Source organism: Embiotoca jacksoni, unplaced genomic scaffold (genome assembly GCF_022577435.1).
Source record: "Embiotoca jacksoni isolate LCO1_2020_lvr unplaced genomic scaffold, fEmbJac1.0.p SCAF_82, whole genome shotgun sequence".
In the NCBI taxonomy this organism is placed as follows: Eukaryota; Metazoa; Chordata; class Actinopteri; family Embiotocidae; genus Embiotoca; species Embiotoca jacksoni.
In genome coordinates this window covers 572,126-589,676 of record NW_027185439.1, presented here as the reverse complement: position 1 = coordinate 589,676, position 17,551 = coordinate 572,126, and the positions used below count along the sequence as shown (strand labels likewise).

General features: G+C 40.7%; 2 protein-coding genes across 2 annotated transcripts; one reads left to right on the top strand and one right to left on the bottom strand.

Annotated features, from left to right (window-relative positions):
* Window positions 1-2,977: 2,977 nt before the first annotated feature.
* Window positions 2,978-3,907, bottom strand: LOC138192187 (histone H2A-like). Its single transcript, XM_069139434.1, has one exon. The coding sequence runs from the start codon at window positions 3,892-3,894 to the stop codon at window positions 3,511-3,513; it is 384 nt and encodes a 127-aa protein (XP_068995535.1). The 5' UTR covers window positions 3,895-3,907; the 3' UTR covers window positions 2,978-3,510.
* Window positions 3,908-8,144: 4,237 nt separating this feature from the next.
* LOC138192160 (CCR4-NOT transcription complex subunit 2-like) lies at window positions 8,145-16,495 on the top strand. Its single transcript, XM_069139399.1, is given in 15 exon segments — window positions 8,145-8,273; window positions 8,682-8,754; window positions 9,002-9,149; window positions 9,309-9,381; window positions 9,383-9,528; window positions 10,429-10,508; window positions 10,604-10,729; window positions 11,183-11,313; window positions 11,514-11,634; window positions 11,865-12,021; window positions 12,124-12,185; window positions 12,407-12,456; window positions 12,576-12,676; window positions 13,178-13,322; window positions 13,419-16,495. Coding segments are annotated over 15 exon segments (1,620 nt in total). The 5' UTR covers window positions 8,145-8,153; the 3' UTR covers window positions 13,506-16,495.
* The last annotated feature ends 1,056 nt before the right edge of the window (window positions 16,496-17,551 follow it).

The window sequence follows — 17,551 nt, the reverse complement described above, 5'->3', positions numbered from 1 at the left end:
TCTTCTCTTTGCTGGAGAAAAGGAACATGTGAACTCTAGCGGGGTTGTTGGGGTTTTATAGGCAGCGCCGGAGTGACTGTGACGCTGATTGGGCTGATGTTAGCACGTGGTGTTGCTGCTCTCTCGTTGGACATTCGACATGTGAAAATTCAAACCGGCCTATCAGAGCAGACTCTCACTAATCCTGCTGGTTTGAACTTTTCTAAATCTTTTTAACAATCACAGGGAAGACACACATGTTGGATATAAAACAAAATATAAATAAAGAAACAGAACTTTGAGACTCTCCAGTGAAAAGACACAAATATTATAAATAACTACTTTTATCAGAAGACAAAAATGTCTGATAACCCTAAAAGGGACATTTCTGCCTTAATTCAGCAAACTGCTCATAAAGAGAATAATCAATGTGTGTGAATAGTGTTTATGTCCACAGAGGAGCTTTCTGTTGTTTCAATTACATTTTAAAACACAAACACATTTATTTAAAGTTACATCAACCCTCACATATCTTGTGTCTTACAGTTTGGTGAAAAAGGGTAATACAGTACTCGTCGCATTAAATGTCACTTTTTAACAGCTGAAAACAAACCGTAAGCTTTGTTTTTGTTGTAAACATGAAACAATTTTTCATTTTCAGTATCTCGCTTTCAGATGTGAAAAAAAAAAATCTTTACCCAGAAATAAATGTCAACTTTATCTGGAGATGTTTCTACAAACCTTTTTCAAAACTCAATAATGTGGAGCAGCAAGTCACTTTTAAACTGCTGGATTTTAAAAGTGATAAAATGTCAGAAGAATAAAAAAAAAAAAATACATATAGAAGTATAAAAATATAAAGTTTATGGTCAACATTCAACAAGCTTTAAAACACACAAACAAAATAATATATGTATATAATTATAATAAACATAGCAGCCATAATACAAGTTCAGTCGATGATTTGAGCTCTCATATTTACATGTAAAAAATATAAAATTAATATATACAATTAAACAGGAAAATTAAAAACATCAGGAGACAACAGGCTCAGTGTTACACCAGGAAACATCAATTAACAGCTGTCAAAGTAACAAAATACAGATTAAAAACATTTACTATAGCAAATATTAAAGTTCATACAGGTTTTCTGATTTACTGGAGAAAATAAAAAGCAACACTTTCTGTTGTTATAAAGTAAATAACAGCAATAATCTGCCAGCAAAACGTTCAGTATTAAACATGATAAATACAGTAAACAGGAAGTGTGTGCAGGTCTCATCTTTCACTTCTTGCCGCCTTCTTGGGGCTCTTCGGTCGCTTGTTTCTCGGCCGCTGGTCTCACCTCCTCCCCGGGGAGGGTTTCAGCTGTCTTCGGCTCCCACGATGAGCTCGCGAGGGTGTTAGGGTCTCGGCCTCCTTCGGTCTCTCCTTCGGCCTCCTTCGGTCTCTCCTTCGGCCTCCTTCGGTCTCTCCTTCGGCCTCTCCTTCGGCCTCCTTCGGCCTCCTTCGGAAGCTTTCTTCCTCGGGGTGCTTCGGCCGGAGCAGCGGCTGCAGCTTCCGCCATCTTGCCTTCAAGCTCACGTCAATCGCGTAAAACCCCCTTTGTCCAATCAGAGTGAACCAGGTGTCACAGCAGCTATAGGTACCCCCCCCATCCCCCCCCCCGAGAACCGTGGAGACTCAACCAGAGACACTTGTGTTTTGTCTTCACCAAAATATCAGTACAAAAATATCATACATTAAAATTATTATATTATTAAAATATTAAAGTGAAAAACTAAACCCAGCTGAGAGCGGAGAAGTTTCTCTCCACAAGGAAGCCGCACAAATAAAATGTAACAAACATGTATGTTCAGGAATCTGCGGTAAAAACACTGAACGATAACTTTTATTAAAGTTGACCACACCTGATCTACAACTATAATTCATAATATAAGCACACTTTGATCACGTTGTTAGTCTTTAATGTGTCAGTCTAACAGCACACAGTGATTAAACTGTTTCTTTTATTTTAACCATCTTCCATTTAACGGCTCACGTTACACTGATTGTTTTCGGGTCTTTTAAAGGGTATTTTCTATTTTTCTCTCATTATTAGTGCACCAGAAACCAGAAACAGAATCCCTGATAATTAATCGACATCATAAATAAGGAAATAAAACCTTCAGATGTATAACACATGCTGTTGAACCGCTTTAAAAACTGCAGACACTTCGAGAACTGCGGTTACATTGAAATCAAAGGATTGTTAAACTGTTAAAGCAGCTGAAATCCTTCATCAGGCAAGAATGGGACCACATTTCACTTTCAAAACTCTAGTAACTGGTCTCCTCGGTTCCCAAATGTTTTACAGTGTTGTAAAAACAATTGATGGTGCAGCACAGTGGTAAACACAACCCTGTCCCAACTTTTTTTGAAACATCAAATTCAAATGATATCAAGTATATTTTTTTTAATTAAACAAATAATGAGTTTCAACTTTTTGATATATATATTTTTTTTTTGTCTATTTTTGATTCAATATGGGTTTATGTGGTGTGTAGGGTTTTTAAAGTTTTACTACAGTGAACAGCTGCTGGTTAAACAGGAAAGTTGCTCTTTATAGAAGATCTTTGATTGTTTAATACAAAACACTAATAGAAAATTCAACATGACATTTTTTTTTTACTTAGGTTGAATGAACCTAAATATCAGTGTAAATAAATAAAGCTTTAAAAATGAAGTTTTGTTTACTCTCCACAGGGTGAAGGTCAAATCAGTGGCACTAATAACTGACCTGGTTTTAAGAGCATCCTGCATTATTTTACTTAAAGCACATTGAAAATAAGTTGCCACTATTAATGTGCAGTTTTTACTGCATACATGCAAATTATTTTATCTTTATTATATTATTTAAAGTGGCAGACTTGGCCAAAAGTCTGTGCTTTTATCTTAGTTTGTATGAAACAATAATATAAAGAATCCAGAAAGACTTGACATGATAGTCCTGTAAAATTTTAACATGAAATATATAACATCTCATCCACATCTGAACAATGCTTAAATGTTCATGTATATTTTATTTATTTGCAATGCATTTTTTTTATCAGTAATTTCAACTCAAAGGTGCTAAAAATTAGAACATGTTAAACCAACCAAACTACAATAAAATATGACAAAAATACATTTGCAGATCCTTCATTTTTCTGGAGTACCAACACCCCCCAGTTTTAAAACTATAAAACCTGCAAGACATATTTGACCTATATTCAACCTTCATTTAAAACCATTAAAACTCTGGACCTCAGTGGTATCAATAACATTAGAGAAGCCTCATCAAGATGGGTTGAGGTTATTCATTTTCAAAACCAGATACTCTTAGTAGGAGTACTGTAGTAATATCAGTTGTATCATCTTACCTGGCTCTGGTGTACATGTACTTTGTGTATTTATATTGACACCAGTGTGACTGTGATAAGGAATCATCTCTTAGAGGAGGAGTGGGTGGCTCTTAAAAGAGCCGTTGGTTTGGGGGAGCCGTTACCACATCTATTTCTTGGCGGCCTTCTCGGCCTTCTTGGGCAGCAGCACGGCCTGGATGTTGGGCAGCACGCCGCCCTGAGCGATGGTCACTCCGCCCAGCAGCTTGTTGAGCTCCTCGTCGTTGCGGACCGCCAGCTGCAGGTGACGCGGGATGATGCGGGTCTTCTTGTTGTCACGGGCGGCATTTCCGGCCAGCTCGAGGATCTCAGCGGTCAGGTACTCCAGCACCGCCGCCAGGTAGACGGGGGCTCCGGCACCGACACGCTGGGCGTAGTTGCCCTTACGGAGCAGCCTGTGAACACGGCCGACAGGAAACTGGAGTCCGGCACGAGAGGAGCGGGTCTTGGCCTTCGCTCTGGCCTTCCCGCCGGTCTTTCCACGTCCAGACATGTTGGTTATTTTCCTTACGTCGTCGTAAAAGAGGAGAATGAAGAGGAAGTAGTCGGCTCCTTGCTTATATAGCCACCGGCGGCTCCCAGCTGCTCGTTCATTGGTACTATTCAGCTTTTGAGTGATCATCCAATCAGAAAAGAGTATTTCAAGTTCTCGTTGCGATGACGTAACTTCCCTTTTATTTGGTTTTGTTTCGTTTACAAAATAAGACATCACGGAAATTGAAAATTAAAAAGCACCCAAAGGGATTCAGATAACTTCAGATGATTTTTTTTTTTTTTTTTTTACATAACGTGAAATACAATAAAGCGTTCAGAGTTTACCAAGGAGGTGTTTTTTGATTATATTTACCATAAATTCAAAATATTTCAAGAAGCTTCAGACGGGACGTTGATCATCTCTTAATATTTTTAGTTTCTACACTAGTTAATGTTTATCACAAAACACTTCTTTTTATTGCTTTTCTTTTATTTCGGTTTCTGTTTTAAGTATTATTTTTTTCATGATATCACCAAAAATTAAAATCTGCCCTGTGTTGTATGTGTATTATGAATATTTAGTTTGCTGTAGACAGTTTAAGTTGTGTTACATTTCATAGCTTTCAGCAGAAGTTTGAGCTGATTTAAGAATTAATAGCTCATCCAGTTTCTTTAAATACAAAAATAAATGATTTTACACTGAAAGAAAATGAAAACTGGTCTTAAAAATATGAAATATAATTAGTATATGCTCATAAATCTAAACTGTGCTGCGGGAACAGATTGAAGACTGAAAACTGCGTTTATTCACTTATTATTCATGTATTAATAATTGTATTATGGAGTGCATTTAAACCTGTAATAAATTATTACCCAACCTACGTGGAGAGTTTTTGTTTTATAATTTGGTATCTAACGGCAAACAAAAACATGGTTTATTCTGATTATTTTTACACTGAACAATAGAAAACTGAATAATAATTACCACTATAAGGTCAAATCAAATTATTCCACTGAACAGAGAGGAAACGCAGAAAAGAGTCAAATAAAGTCGATTGACGAACATTTGCTAGTTGAATACAATAAAATGGAATAAAGAATGGAAGGCTTGGAGGCTCCAACAATAGAACCCAGTAGAGTGATGGAGGCTCCAACAGTAGAACCCAGTAGAGTGATGGAGGCTCCAACAGTAGAACCCAGTAGAGTGATGGAGGCTCCAACAGTAGAACCCAGTAGAACCCAGTAGAGTGATGGAGGCTCCAACAGTAGAACCCAGTAGAGTGATGGAGGCTCCAACAGTAGAACCCAGTAGAGTGATGAGGCTCCAACAGTAGAACCCAGTAGAACCCAGTAGAGTGATGGAGGCTCCAACAGTAGAACCCAGTAGAACCCAGTAGAGTGATGGAGGCTCCAACAGTAGAACCCAGTAGAACCCGGTAGAGTGATGGAGGCTCCAACAATAGAACCCAGTAGAGTGATGGAGGCTCCAACAGTAGAACCCAGTAGAGTGATGAGGCTCCAACAGTAGAACCCAGTAGAACCCAGTAGAGTGATGGAGGCTCCAACAGTACAACCCAGTAGAACCCAGTAGAACCCGGTAGAGTGATGAGGCTCCAACAGTAGAACCCAGTATAACCCAGTAGAGTGATGGAGGCTCCAACAGTAGAACCCAGTAGAACCCGGTAGAGTGATGGAGGCTCCAACAGTAGAACCCAGTAGAACCCGGTAGAGTGATGAGGCTCCAACAGTAGAACCCAGTAGAACCCAGTAGAGTGATGAGGCTCCAACAGTAGAACCCAGTAGAACCCGGTAGAGTGATGGAGGCTCCAACAGTAGAACCCAGTAGAACCCAGTAGAACCCGGTAGAGTGATGGAGGCTCCAACAGTAGAACCCAGTAGAACCCGGTAGAGTGATGGAGGCTCCAACAGTAGAACCCAGTAGAACCCAGTAGAACCCGGTAGAGTGATGGAGGCTCCAACAGTAGAACCCAGTAGAACCCGGTAGAGTGATGGAGGCTCCAACAGTAGAACCCAGTAGAACCCGGTAGAGTGATGGAGGCTCCAACAGTAGAACCCAGTAGAACCCGGTAGAGTGATGGAGGCTCCAACAGTAGAACCCAGTAGAACCCGGTAGAGTGATGGAGGCTCCGGGGTCAGAGGCGACGAGCTTCCAGCGTTCTCGCTGATTGGCGGAGGAATGACGGCCATCTTGGATTGTAGCGGGGAAGACAGATTGATGCGGTGAGCTCCTTTTTTTATTGGTTTATTTTATTTTCTCTACGGTTACCGAGCAAAACCTCATTATATGAAATAATATTCGTGTGGGAGTCACTCCGGAACCGGGTTCCGAAGGGAAGCGGGAAAGCGCGACTCGAGACCCGGCAGTCGGGTAGCAGAGCTTTTTGTTGTTGTTTTGGGGGAACTAACCGACGGAGGCGCCGCAGGCCCGAACCCAGACAAAAACACACCTGCTCCCGGTCTCCTCTCTGCCCGGTACCCGGTCTGTAGAACTGCAGCGCCACCGACCTTACCGACCCGTTAGACGGCATTTGAACGGCTCGCAGCCTCGCCGGTCGGGGCTTTCTTACGTTACTGTTAGCCGAGCAGCTAGGTTGCTTCTTAGCTTTAGCTCCTATGCTAACAGCCCCGTGTATTCCAATAGAGGTAGCTGTTAGCTTCGGGTGTGCTAGTCGGCTAACTAGCATCTTAGCATCCTACAGCTAACCAGGTAAATAGCAGCTACCAGCTATCATTTGAATGGGACTTACAACAGAGCACGAAGCGGGATGAACCGGTTTGTTTCGGGTGGTCATGAAACCAGCTGGTTTTATGGAAGTTAGAAAGAACCTTTTGTCAGACAGATTATTAGCAATTAGCTTGCGCGGCTAACGTTAGCCTTTTTTGCGACAGTGCTGCACATTTAGCACTGCTTTGAAAGAAGAACAGATTATGATCATAATGTTTATTATCCTCCACAGAGCGCGGAGTTTAATGTTCGGAAGGATTTTCTAACATGTAACACAAAGTGATGCTCACGTTGTCCGAGATTAGAAGCTGTAGAAGCTAATTAGCTGCTGGTTGTAGCTGCCTGGTTCATCCTGTATAAATGTTCGTGTTGACACTTTTCATCCGGATTTCAACCAGCAGCTCTTCTGATGTCCAGATGTTGATGGACAAACTTCAGACCTCACGAGGAGTTTATAAATCACATGTGTAACTCAAACTCTGAACACAGCTCTTCTTCTTTCTTCACACATGTGGTTGAATTTCTTTTCAAACTAAAAAACATCTCTCGAACATTCATTGTTTTGTCAAATAAAACAACAAAATTCTTTAATTATTATCAAAGAAGAAGAAAATCTGAACATTATAGAAGCAGGAACCTAAAAATTTAGAGCACTTTTGCACTTAATTAAACCTCATAGTTTGAGATCTTTCCAACACAATCACAGACTGCACGTGTTTTTTTTGTTTTGTTTTTCAATTGTAACCGAGTGTGACCCAGTTTTGAAGTATACTTTTGTCATTTTTTGTATTTCAAAACGCTGACACGTGTACCTTCACAGATTCACCTCCAGAGAGCTCAGGTCTGACTAACAAAGTATTTGTGCAGAAATAATGAGAGCGTTAAAGGGCAATGCAAGTTTATCTGTATCGAACATTTCAACAAGGAAATTCAAAGTGCTTCTTATAAAACCATCAAAAGCATAAAAACATCAGGCAAAAGAAAAGGACATTTAAAAACAATTAAGAACAAGTGTATAAAACATCAAAAACAGTCATTAAAACATGAAGCAAGCTAAAAATAAAATAGGATAAAAAGTTCCAGTGCAGTTTAAGACATCCTGAAATCTGGTTCAGTGAAAAGCACCAAACAGAAAAGTTCAGTCCTGATTTAAAGGATCTGAGTCGCAGCAGACCTGCAGCTTTCTAGGAGTTTGTTCCAGATATGTGGAGCGTAGAAACTGAACGCTGCTTCTACCATGTTTAGTTCTGAGTTAAAGATAAAATGAATACGACACTGTTTGTGTCAAACAAGGCAGATTGTCTTAAAAAGAAAAAAGACATTTAGCAACAACAGTTCACAGAGAAACTAGTTTCTGCTTTGAGCACAAAGCCTGCAGGAGTTTACAGGATTTATTGGATTAAATTTCTGCACTCGTTTCTTCACAAGAAACTTTTTCAGATTTTACAGACGGCGTCGTGAATCGAGGTTTCGTAGGAACTCCTCTCACGCCGTCTCCTGTCGTCCGTTTCGTTCCTCAGGTGACACGCGGCATGTTTGGTGCTAACCGGAAGAAGTTTATGGAGGGAGGCCTAGAGAGCGACTACGCGGACGAGTCCAGCCTCTACTACAGCCAGCAGTCCATGTTCCCTCCTCACCGCGCTGACAAAGACGTGAGTCCTCCATCAACGCCCTGAACACACGTCCTCAATCCTTCTTTTCTTTTACAGAAATCTGGAGCTGCTTCAGGAAAATATGAAGTTCTGTTTTAAATAAGCACCAAAACTCTAAAAATACTATTTAAGTATTAGAAGTTTGAAACCTTTTCAGTATTTTCATTGTTCAACACAAATAGTTAAACAAAATGAAATAAACGACTTCTGCGTCTCCAGAGAGACGATTTACATCTTTATAAAGTGAATATTTTAGTTGGTTTTTTTTGTTGTTGTTTTTTTTACTTTTGGTGAAACAAAAGAAGAAATTTGAAGACTTAATAATAAAGTGTGTCAGATGTCGTATCTTCGTTTTTCATGCAGCTGCAGATTGAATGAAGACTGAGGTTTGTGTGTTTTGTGTTTCAGATGCTGGCGTCTTCCTCGGCCTCCTCCACGGGTCAACTATCACAGCTCGGAGCCAGTTTATATGGCCCGCAGAGTAAGAGGGGGACACGCTTTTAAATATGCACACGTGGGACCGTCATGTTTTCCATGTTGATGAGAACTTTAGACATAAAACTTACCGATGACGTGAAACACGAGTTTGTAGTCTTCAATGGAAGTTTGTCACAGAAACATCTCAGATGAGCAGCACACACTTTGTAAACATGTCTCTCTCTCTCTCTCTCTCTCTCTCTCTCTCTCTCTCTCTGTGTCTGTCTGTCTGCCTGTCTGTCTGTCTACAGGTGCGTTGGGGTTTCCCATGCGCGGCATGAACAGCAGCGCGGCGCCTCAGTTAAGTCGAAGCGGTCTGAACCAGTCTGCGGGTCAGCTCTCCAGTCATACCAGTACACCCAACACTGGAACAATGCACACGCCTCCGTCACCGAGCAGGTACACACACACACACACACACACACACACACAGAGCAGTGTTTGGTGTTTAACAACTCTCGCTGCTTGTCCTCCATCGTGTCTCCTCGTCTCCGGACCGACTCGCTGCTTCCTGTTTTGTCTCTTCGGTCTCCATCGTCTCCTCTCATCTCTCCTCAGAGGGATCCTCCCCATGAGCAGCCGCAGCGTGATGAACCACAGCCAGCAGGTCGGGGGGCCGACGGGGCAGGCGGGGGGGGATAGGAGGAGGAGGAGAAAGGGGGGGAGGAGGAGGAGGAGGAGGGAGGAGCGGCAGCATGGGGAGTCCCAGCCGGTCGTCACCGAGCATCATCGGGATGCCGAAACAGCAGCAGTCGAGGCAGCCGTTCACCATCAACAGGTAACACACACACACACACACACATATATAGATACACACATACACACACATATATAGATAGATAGATAGATAGATAGATAGATACACACACATATATATATATATATATATATATATATATATATATATATATACAGATAGATAGATACACACATATATATATATATAGATACACACACACACACACACATATATAGATACACACATATATATACACACACACGCATATATATAGATACACACATATATATATACACGCATATATATATATATAGATACACACACGCATATATATATAGGTACACACACGCATATATAGATACACACACACACATATATATAGATACACATATAATATATATATACATATATGGATACACACACATATATAGAGACACAAACACACATGTACTTGTGTAGCGCTTTATCACCTTTCGATCCCAAAGTGCTTTAACATGGTTTTCCATTCACACACTAATGAAACAGATCACCATGCAAGGAGCACATTCGATGGTTCACCATCAGGAGCAATTTTAGGGTTCAGTGTCTTGCTCAAGGACACTTAGGCATGTGGACAGGAAGAGCCGGGGATTGAACCACCAACCTTCCGATTAGTATTCAACCCACTCTACCGTCTGAGCCACAGCCTCCTGAGAGAGAGATATATATATATATATATATATATATATATATATATATATATATACATACACACACATATACACATACACACAACAACACATCAAAAGGTGACACAGACACGAGGAAAACAGGAAGTGAAATCCATTCTTGACCTTTGACCTTCGGTTACCTTTCATTTCACCTCCACTTTCTAACACTGCGGTGTGTGTGTGTGTGTGTGTGTGTGTGTGTGTGTGTGTGTGTGTGTGTGTGTGTCAGTATGTCGGGGTTCGGGGTGAACAGGAATCCCGGCTACAACATGAACAACTCGCTCTCCAACAACATCTTCAACGGCACAGGTAAACAACAACAACAGTAAACAACAACAACAGTAAACACTGCTAGTGTCTGAGCTGTGAGGAGTGAGAAGGTGAACACGGGCTATTTCCTGCAGACGGCAGTGAGAACGTGACGGGGTTGGACCTCTCCGACTTCCCCGCGTTGGCCGACCGGAGTCGGAGGGACGGCGGCTCCAATCCCACCCCGCTGCTCAACCCGCTGGCCGGTCGGGCTCCCTACGGTAAACAAACACTAAAACCGTTGGTTTCCATCTTTTGGTTTCACAGGAAGTGAAATCAGTGAACTTCTGATGCTTTTGTTTTGGTTTGATTTTTATTTTGTCAGAGCTGAAAACAGGAAATGAAAAAAATTACTTTCAGTCTTGAGCTTCTCAGATTCTCTGAAGTTTCATTTTGTGTTTTCATGTTTTCTCTGTGGTTTTATGCTCAAATCTATTTAAGATAAACACTTGTTTTTACTTAATTTCAGGCTTTAATGATCATTAAAAAGTTAAACAACAATCAGGAGATCAATGTCAGCAGTGAGCTTTTTCTCTGATATTTTACAGACAATAAATGAGTAGAATTGAATTAAATTGATAAAAGCTGCCATGTCCTCCTGATGAATGTGTGTGTGTGTTTAAGGGTTGTTGTGAGGCTGTAATTGCACTCTAATCGTGTCCGTATTTTCCCAGTTGGCATGGTAACCAAGCCGTCCAGTGAGCAGTCGCAGGACTTCTCCATCCACAACGAAGACTTCCCAGCTCTCCCCGGGCCGAACTACCAAACGAAAGATCCCACCAGCACCAACGACGACAGCAAAACGGTTTCTGACTTCTTCTTCTTCTTCTTTGTCTTCGTCTTCTTGTTCTTCGTCTTTTTGTTCTTCACCTTCTTCTTCTTCTTCTTCTTCTTCTTCTTCTTCTTCTTCTTTGTGTTCTTGTTCTTCTTCGTCTTCTTCTTCTTCATCAGATCTGTTTAACCTTCCTGACACCCCCCCCCCCCCCCTGATTTCTGTCCAATCAGAATCTGAACTCATCAGGAAAGCCCACCTCCAACTCAGATGGTCCAAAGTTCCCCGGCGATAAGAGCTCCGCCCCTAGCAACAACAACCAGCAGAAGAAAGGGATCCAGGTGCTTTCTGACGGTGAGACACACATGTACACACACTCCTCGTTTCCATGACAATCACGGTGCATCCACATGTCTCTGGAGGAACAAAAAAAAAGTGACAGTGTTCAGTCACTCAGAGTGTTGCATTATGGGATGTTTGTAGCCTTTAAAGGGGAAAAAAAAAAGGGGGATGTCTTGACCCTTTATATGGGCCAGTTACAAATGTCTGTGTGTGTGTTGTGTGTCTGTCTTTGTGTGTCCCAGGGCGTGTGACCAACATCCCCATCGGCATGGTAACAGACCAGTTTGGAATGATTGGCCTGCTGACGTTCATCCGGGCGGCGGAGACGGACCCCGGCATGGTGCACCTGGCGCTGGGCTCTGACCTCACCACACTCGGCCTCAACCTCAACTCACCCGAGTACGACACACACACACAGACACACACACACACGCACAATTGTTTTGGTTTTCTCTGCAGGACGTCAACATGTAAACATCTGTTTGTGTGTCTCTCCGTAAGGAATCTGTACCCTAAGTTCGCATCTCCGTGGGCGTCGGCTCCGTGTCGACCGCAGGACATCGGTGAGTTGGACTCCAAACTGCGTGATTTATTGTTGTTATGTGTTTATTTGTGAAGAAAATATTCAACGTGAGTTTTGTGACTCTTAAGACGTAACAAACACAAAACTAAAAGTTGGATCCTCGGACTGTGCAGGATGTGACGCCACCTGCTGGTTTGTTTCGGTATGTTCGTCCGTCGTCAATCAGTGTGCAGACTTTTTAACCTCTTTTTCATCCTGCAGACTTCCACGTCCCCTCAGAGTATTTAACCAACATCCACATAAGGGACAAGGTCAGTACGTCCAATAAACACCACAATGATCCTTTTCTGTCGTCGTATTTCAGATAATATTTCAGTTTATTTACCGAAGAACCACCAAACACTGTGTTGTCTTTGTTTTTGTTGTGTAGTTAGCGGCGATCAAACTGTCTCGATACGGAGAAGATCTTCTGTTTTATCTCTACTACATGAACGGAGGAGACCTACTACAACTGTTGGCTGCAGTAGAGCTGTGAGAACAACACAATAACAACTACACACAATAATCACATAACACGTCAAACCTTTTGATTTAACAGCTTTTCCATCCTGTCGTTTCTCAATGACCTCAGATGACAATTTTTTGTTTTGTTTTTATTATATTTTTCTCCTTTTTTCAAAGATGAAATTGACGAATTCATCTGATGATTTTCTTCTTGGTTTTAAACTCTTTTCTTTTTTTTCCTAAAAGAGTTTCTAAAATCTGGTTTTAATAAAATTCTGTCAGAATAAATTATGATTATAATGAATTTGCAGCAATAGTAAGTAGTCTAGATGTTTTCTGTGACGTGTGGTGCTGTTGGTTTTTTCTGAATGATTACTTAAGTTTGTCGGCAGGAAAACAAACATCTCGCCTCCTTTATTTTAATTAACATTTAATGTTTGTGATATTAGCAGCCTGCATCAACAACACATTAAAGAGAATTCAGCCTTTATGATCTCTTTTAAACTGTGTGTGTGTGTGTGTGTCCAGCTTCAACAGGGACTGGCGGTACCACAAAGAGGAGCGGGTCTGGATCACCCGAGCTCCGGGGATGGAGCCCACGCTGAAGACCAACGCCTACGAGAGAGGGACCTACTACTTCTTCGACTGCCTCAACTGGAGGAAGGTGGCAAAGGTGAGCGCGCACACACACACACACACACACACACACACACACACACACACACACACACACCTGCATCCAGTCACTAACTCTCTTGTCTGTTTTCAGGAGTTTCATCTGGAGTATGACAAACTAGAAGAGCGACCTCACGTTCCCACCACCTTCAACTACAATCCTGCCCAGCAGGCCTTCTGATTGGCTCCCTCCTCTCTTCCTGCCTGCCTGCCATTGGCCCCTCCTGGCTCCTCGAGGTTCCCCCCCCCCCACACACACTCACATGAATCAGGCCTGTAAGGACTCGGGACGGGGAGGACGTCCCGTCCCCCGAACAGACTTCATCATTTTAACTTCTCCTCAGTTTTTCTTTGTTCTTTACCTCATTTCCTTCCTTTTTTTTTAATTTTTTTAATTTTTTAAATTTTATTTCCCGCTCTTTCCTCCCATGAGTTTTGTCTTTGTTGGTCAACAGACAGCACATGTTCGACACATAGACCGACACAAGCACTGTAAATAAGTGTCCATCTGACGGAGTGATTCACGTTTCTATTCAGTCTTAAAATGGACTATTTTTGTCTCGAGAAGCTTTTAAGAAGAACCAGATTTTAACACAGGATTTAATCACCTGTCAGGATGGATAATTATTTCACTCCGTGTCGCACTTCTCCGACCTTCGGCAGGAACTGAACATATTTATCATCTTCATCGTTTCCAGCATTACAAATCAGAACACACATCAGACAGCGGACAGTCAGGAGAGGAAATGCAATGTACATTGTAGCACTATTTCATAATAAAAGGAGAAAAAATACCTTTTTTTTTTTAATTTTTGCTTGTTGATGTTAATGTGTTTTTTTTTTTTATAACGGTTTTAGCAGCTCATCAAACAGACGCAGAAAAACTCGGTTTACTGCTGGTGTTTTTTTTTTTAACAGACACGTTAGTTTGTATATTTTATTGTCAACAAATCACATGTAGAAACCAAACACTTCCCGACTCTCAGCTTCAACCTGATTTCCTAAAAATGCTGCTTGTTTCTAAGAAACAAAGAAAACAGCAGGAAGTAGTAGTGCTTTCGTCGGGGACTATTTTCTGCGGCGGATTAATCCACATTCAGTGTTTTAGCGCAGAGTTTCACAACCTTTTTGGCTCATGAAAAAAAAAGAAAGAAAACAATTGTTGTGTTTTTATTAAATATTCTCTCGTTTTGATGTCGTAAACCCGCCCGAAAGCAAGAAAATAAGAAGGCTGGTTTCCAACGACGTATTAGAGCCACGCTAATGAAAATAAAATAAAAGGAAAATTGGTTTTTAATTTTGCTTTTTGGAGAATAAAGTTAACATTTCAAGATTAAGATCAAACTTTTGCGAATAAATCAAACTTTTCGTGTCGGTTCTTCAACAAAACATCTCGTATAGATTAACTATAAATTCTTCTTCAGAATCAACTTTAGTTACGTAAAACTTATTTACTCTTATAGAGCACAAACAGAGTTTGATAATTAATATTAGGAATTTGAATAATTGCTTTTTTTTTAGGGAGAATGACAAACTTATGTGGCTGCATTGAAACAGCTGGACAGATGCAGAGGTTTCCATGGTTACAACCATTAATGACAATAAGTCATGTTGTTGCACGTCTTCGTTGCGCAACAGAATCAACAAATATTTAATAAAATATTTGAGCCAATCAAAAAGTGGAATTAGGGTTCAGATGGGTTTCGACTTTTTGCTGGAATCTTTTTGAATCCAAATCTTCAGGTTTGTTGGTTTTGTTTTGAATTTGTTGACAATAAAAATACAGAGTCGCCACACATATCTGAAATTAAACAACAGCAGCGCTTGATCGAAAGTATTTCAAAGATAAATGTGGATTTATTTTCCCTCATTATGCTAACATTTGAAAACATCAGCACATCTGTGTCACTGACCTTCCTCCTCAGTTTTCATTGTTTTTTTATTTTTTTTTTTCCAACATTTCATCTCCTCTCTGCCTGCAGTTTCCTGTTTCTTCCTTTTAAATTTTTTCTTTTTTCTTCACCTTCCCACATTTCTTTTCAGTCTATTTCCTCGCCCGGTAACAGTCGAACCAATAAGACTTTTTCTTGTTTCTCACTGAGATTCAGATGTTCATGAAGTCGCATGTCGTTTGTCTACACTAAATACAAAGCTGTAGCCGGAAGTGAATTAACGTAGCTTAGCATAAAGACTGGAAACGGAGGGAAACTGCTAGCCTGAACTCCAACCTGCAGCACGTCTGAAGCTTCCTGATTAAAAAATGTGAATCTCTTCTGTTTAATTTGGACAAAAGATGAAGTTTAAAAACGAGAGTGACGTTTTACAGTGAGATGCGGCTCTGAATATTTTTTTGGATTGGAAACGGTTATGAAAAGCCAAAACCAAGAACTTTGTGTTTTTTGCACTTTGGTACAACTTAAACGAGGTGTAACGTGTTAATAAGTGAGCTTCACAGATGCTTTTCGGTATTTTTTTTTTACTTGTGGTCAGAGCCACGCTAGCTGCTTCTGCTTTTCCAGTCTTTATGCTAAGCTAAGCTAATGGGCAGCTAGCTATAGCTTCATATTTAGCATCAAGACATGAAAGTGAACAATCTAAATCTGAAAACCTTTTTCTTTTCACTTCACCAAGTCACACAATCATCCACGTTTTTATTTAAACGTTTTCATTTCATTGCATTACCGTTAATCCCCTCCAGGAGGCACCAATGTATATGTGTATATATATATTTTGAATTATATATATACATAAACACCAGGCAGTATTTTTAAGAAAAAAGGTAAAAAACAACAAAAAAACAGAAATTCGTCCCAAACGAGGCGACCCTCCGTCCTCCGCTGGCCGCCAGGAAACGCAATACTAGACTTCCCGTTACCACGGAAACCACCGCGGAGACGGTTCACAGGGGACCACGCCCGACTCCGCCCCCCCACGCCGCCTTCTAGCAACAACAATCGCTGCCGAGGCAGCAGCGCTGGTTGCCGTGACTACAGGGGCCACCCTGCAGCAGCAGAGCCAAGGACACGCCCACAGACCCATGTGACCTGTCTGAGCGGGTCTGATTGGAGGATGAGGACTGAGGCACTTGGCCGTTGGCTGTTTTATTAAATATGGCAGCTAGTGTTTTAATAGGAAAAAGAATAAAATAAATATTCTGGTAATGAAACTAAACGACGAGTTTTTAGTTTTTATTTGTGTTTTTGTGGAAAATATTTTTATTTTTCAGGACTGATGAACTCCAGACAAACTGACGAACACCTCGTCTCTTTGAAAGGTAACTTTTCACACGTGAATTATTACATTTATTGATAAATATCAGTTCATATAAACAGTTCTGTTCCTTCTGATTGTTCTTCCTCTCTGTTCAGCTCGTAAGTTGTGTTTTAAATGGCGGTAAAAGGTTTTCTTTAGTTTTATGTCACATCAGAGACCAGCAGCTCGAGACCAGATAATAAATGCAACTTAACGTTGAGCTTGTTTAAACTGTGTTTCAGCAGTTTGTCCACCGGAGGGCGCCACATGTTAAAGATCAACAGGCAGGAAGTGAGTTCCGCTGAATAAACTGAGCTGTTCAGGGTGGAAATAAAGTTGTTTATTGTGGGTCTGTGGAGATTTTGATTCATGATGTTTTATTTTTATCAGACTATGTGTCATCATCTATGTTGTTTATTGTTGTTTATTCCTTTATGGCACTAAAAGGTTTCAAGGTGAAGTTTTTCATAATAATGAAAAAAAACAGTCATATAGATTCTGAAAGAGAATCAAATGATTCATGTTTAAATAGTTTGAATCCAACAAGATCATTTTAATATTTTGGCTGAAAACTTTTTGTACTTTTACTTAACGTAATGTTTTGTCGTCAACTGATCAATTAACTGACTTTTCTTTTTAGTTTCTTCACTGCAGCAGCTGAAAGGAAAATAAACAAGATGAAGTTTAATGGAGACAAAAAAAACCTGCAGGATGAAGACGAGTTTATAACACGGAGGTAGAAACACACGGTAACACACAGTTAACACATGGTAAAAACACGGTAACTCACGGTAACACGTGGTCAATCTTCAGTTTCTGTGATCAGTCTTTTTTTAATTTATTTTTTAGGAAATGTGGATTTAAAATTCACTGTTTATCCAGTTAGAACAAAACAGGAGAATATTTTCTGTCATACTTCTTCTCTGAACTGGAGTTCTTTAAGTGATGAATCAGCGAAGGTGGGAAGTTAAAACT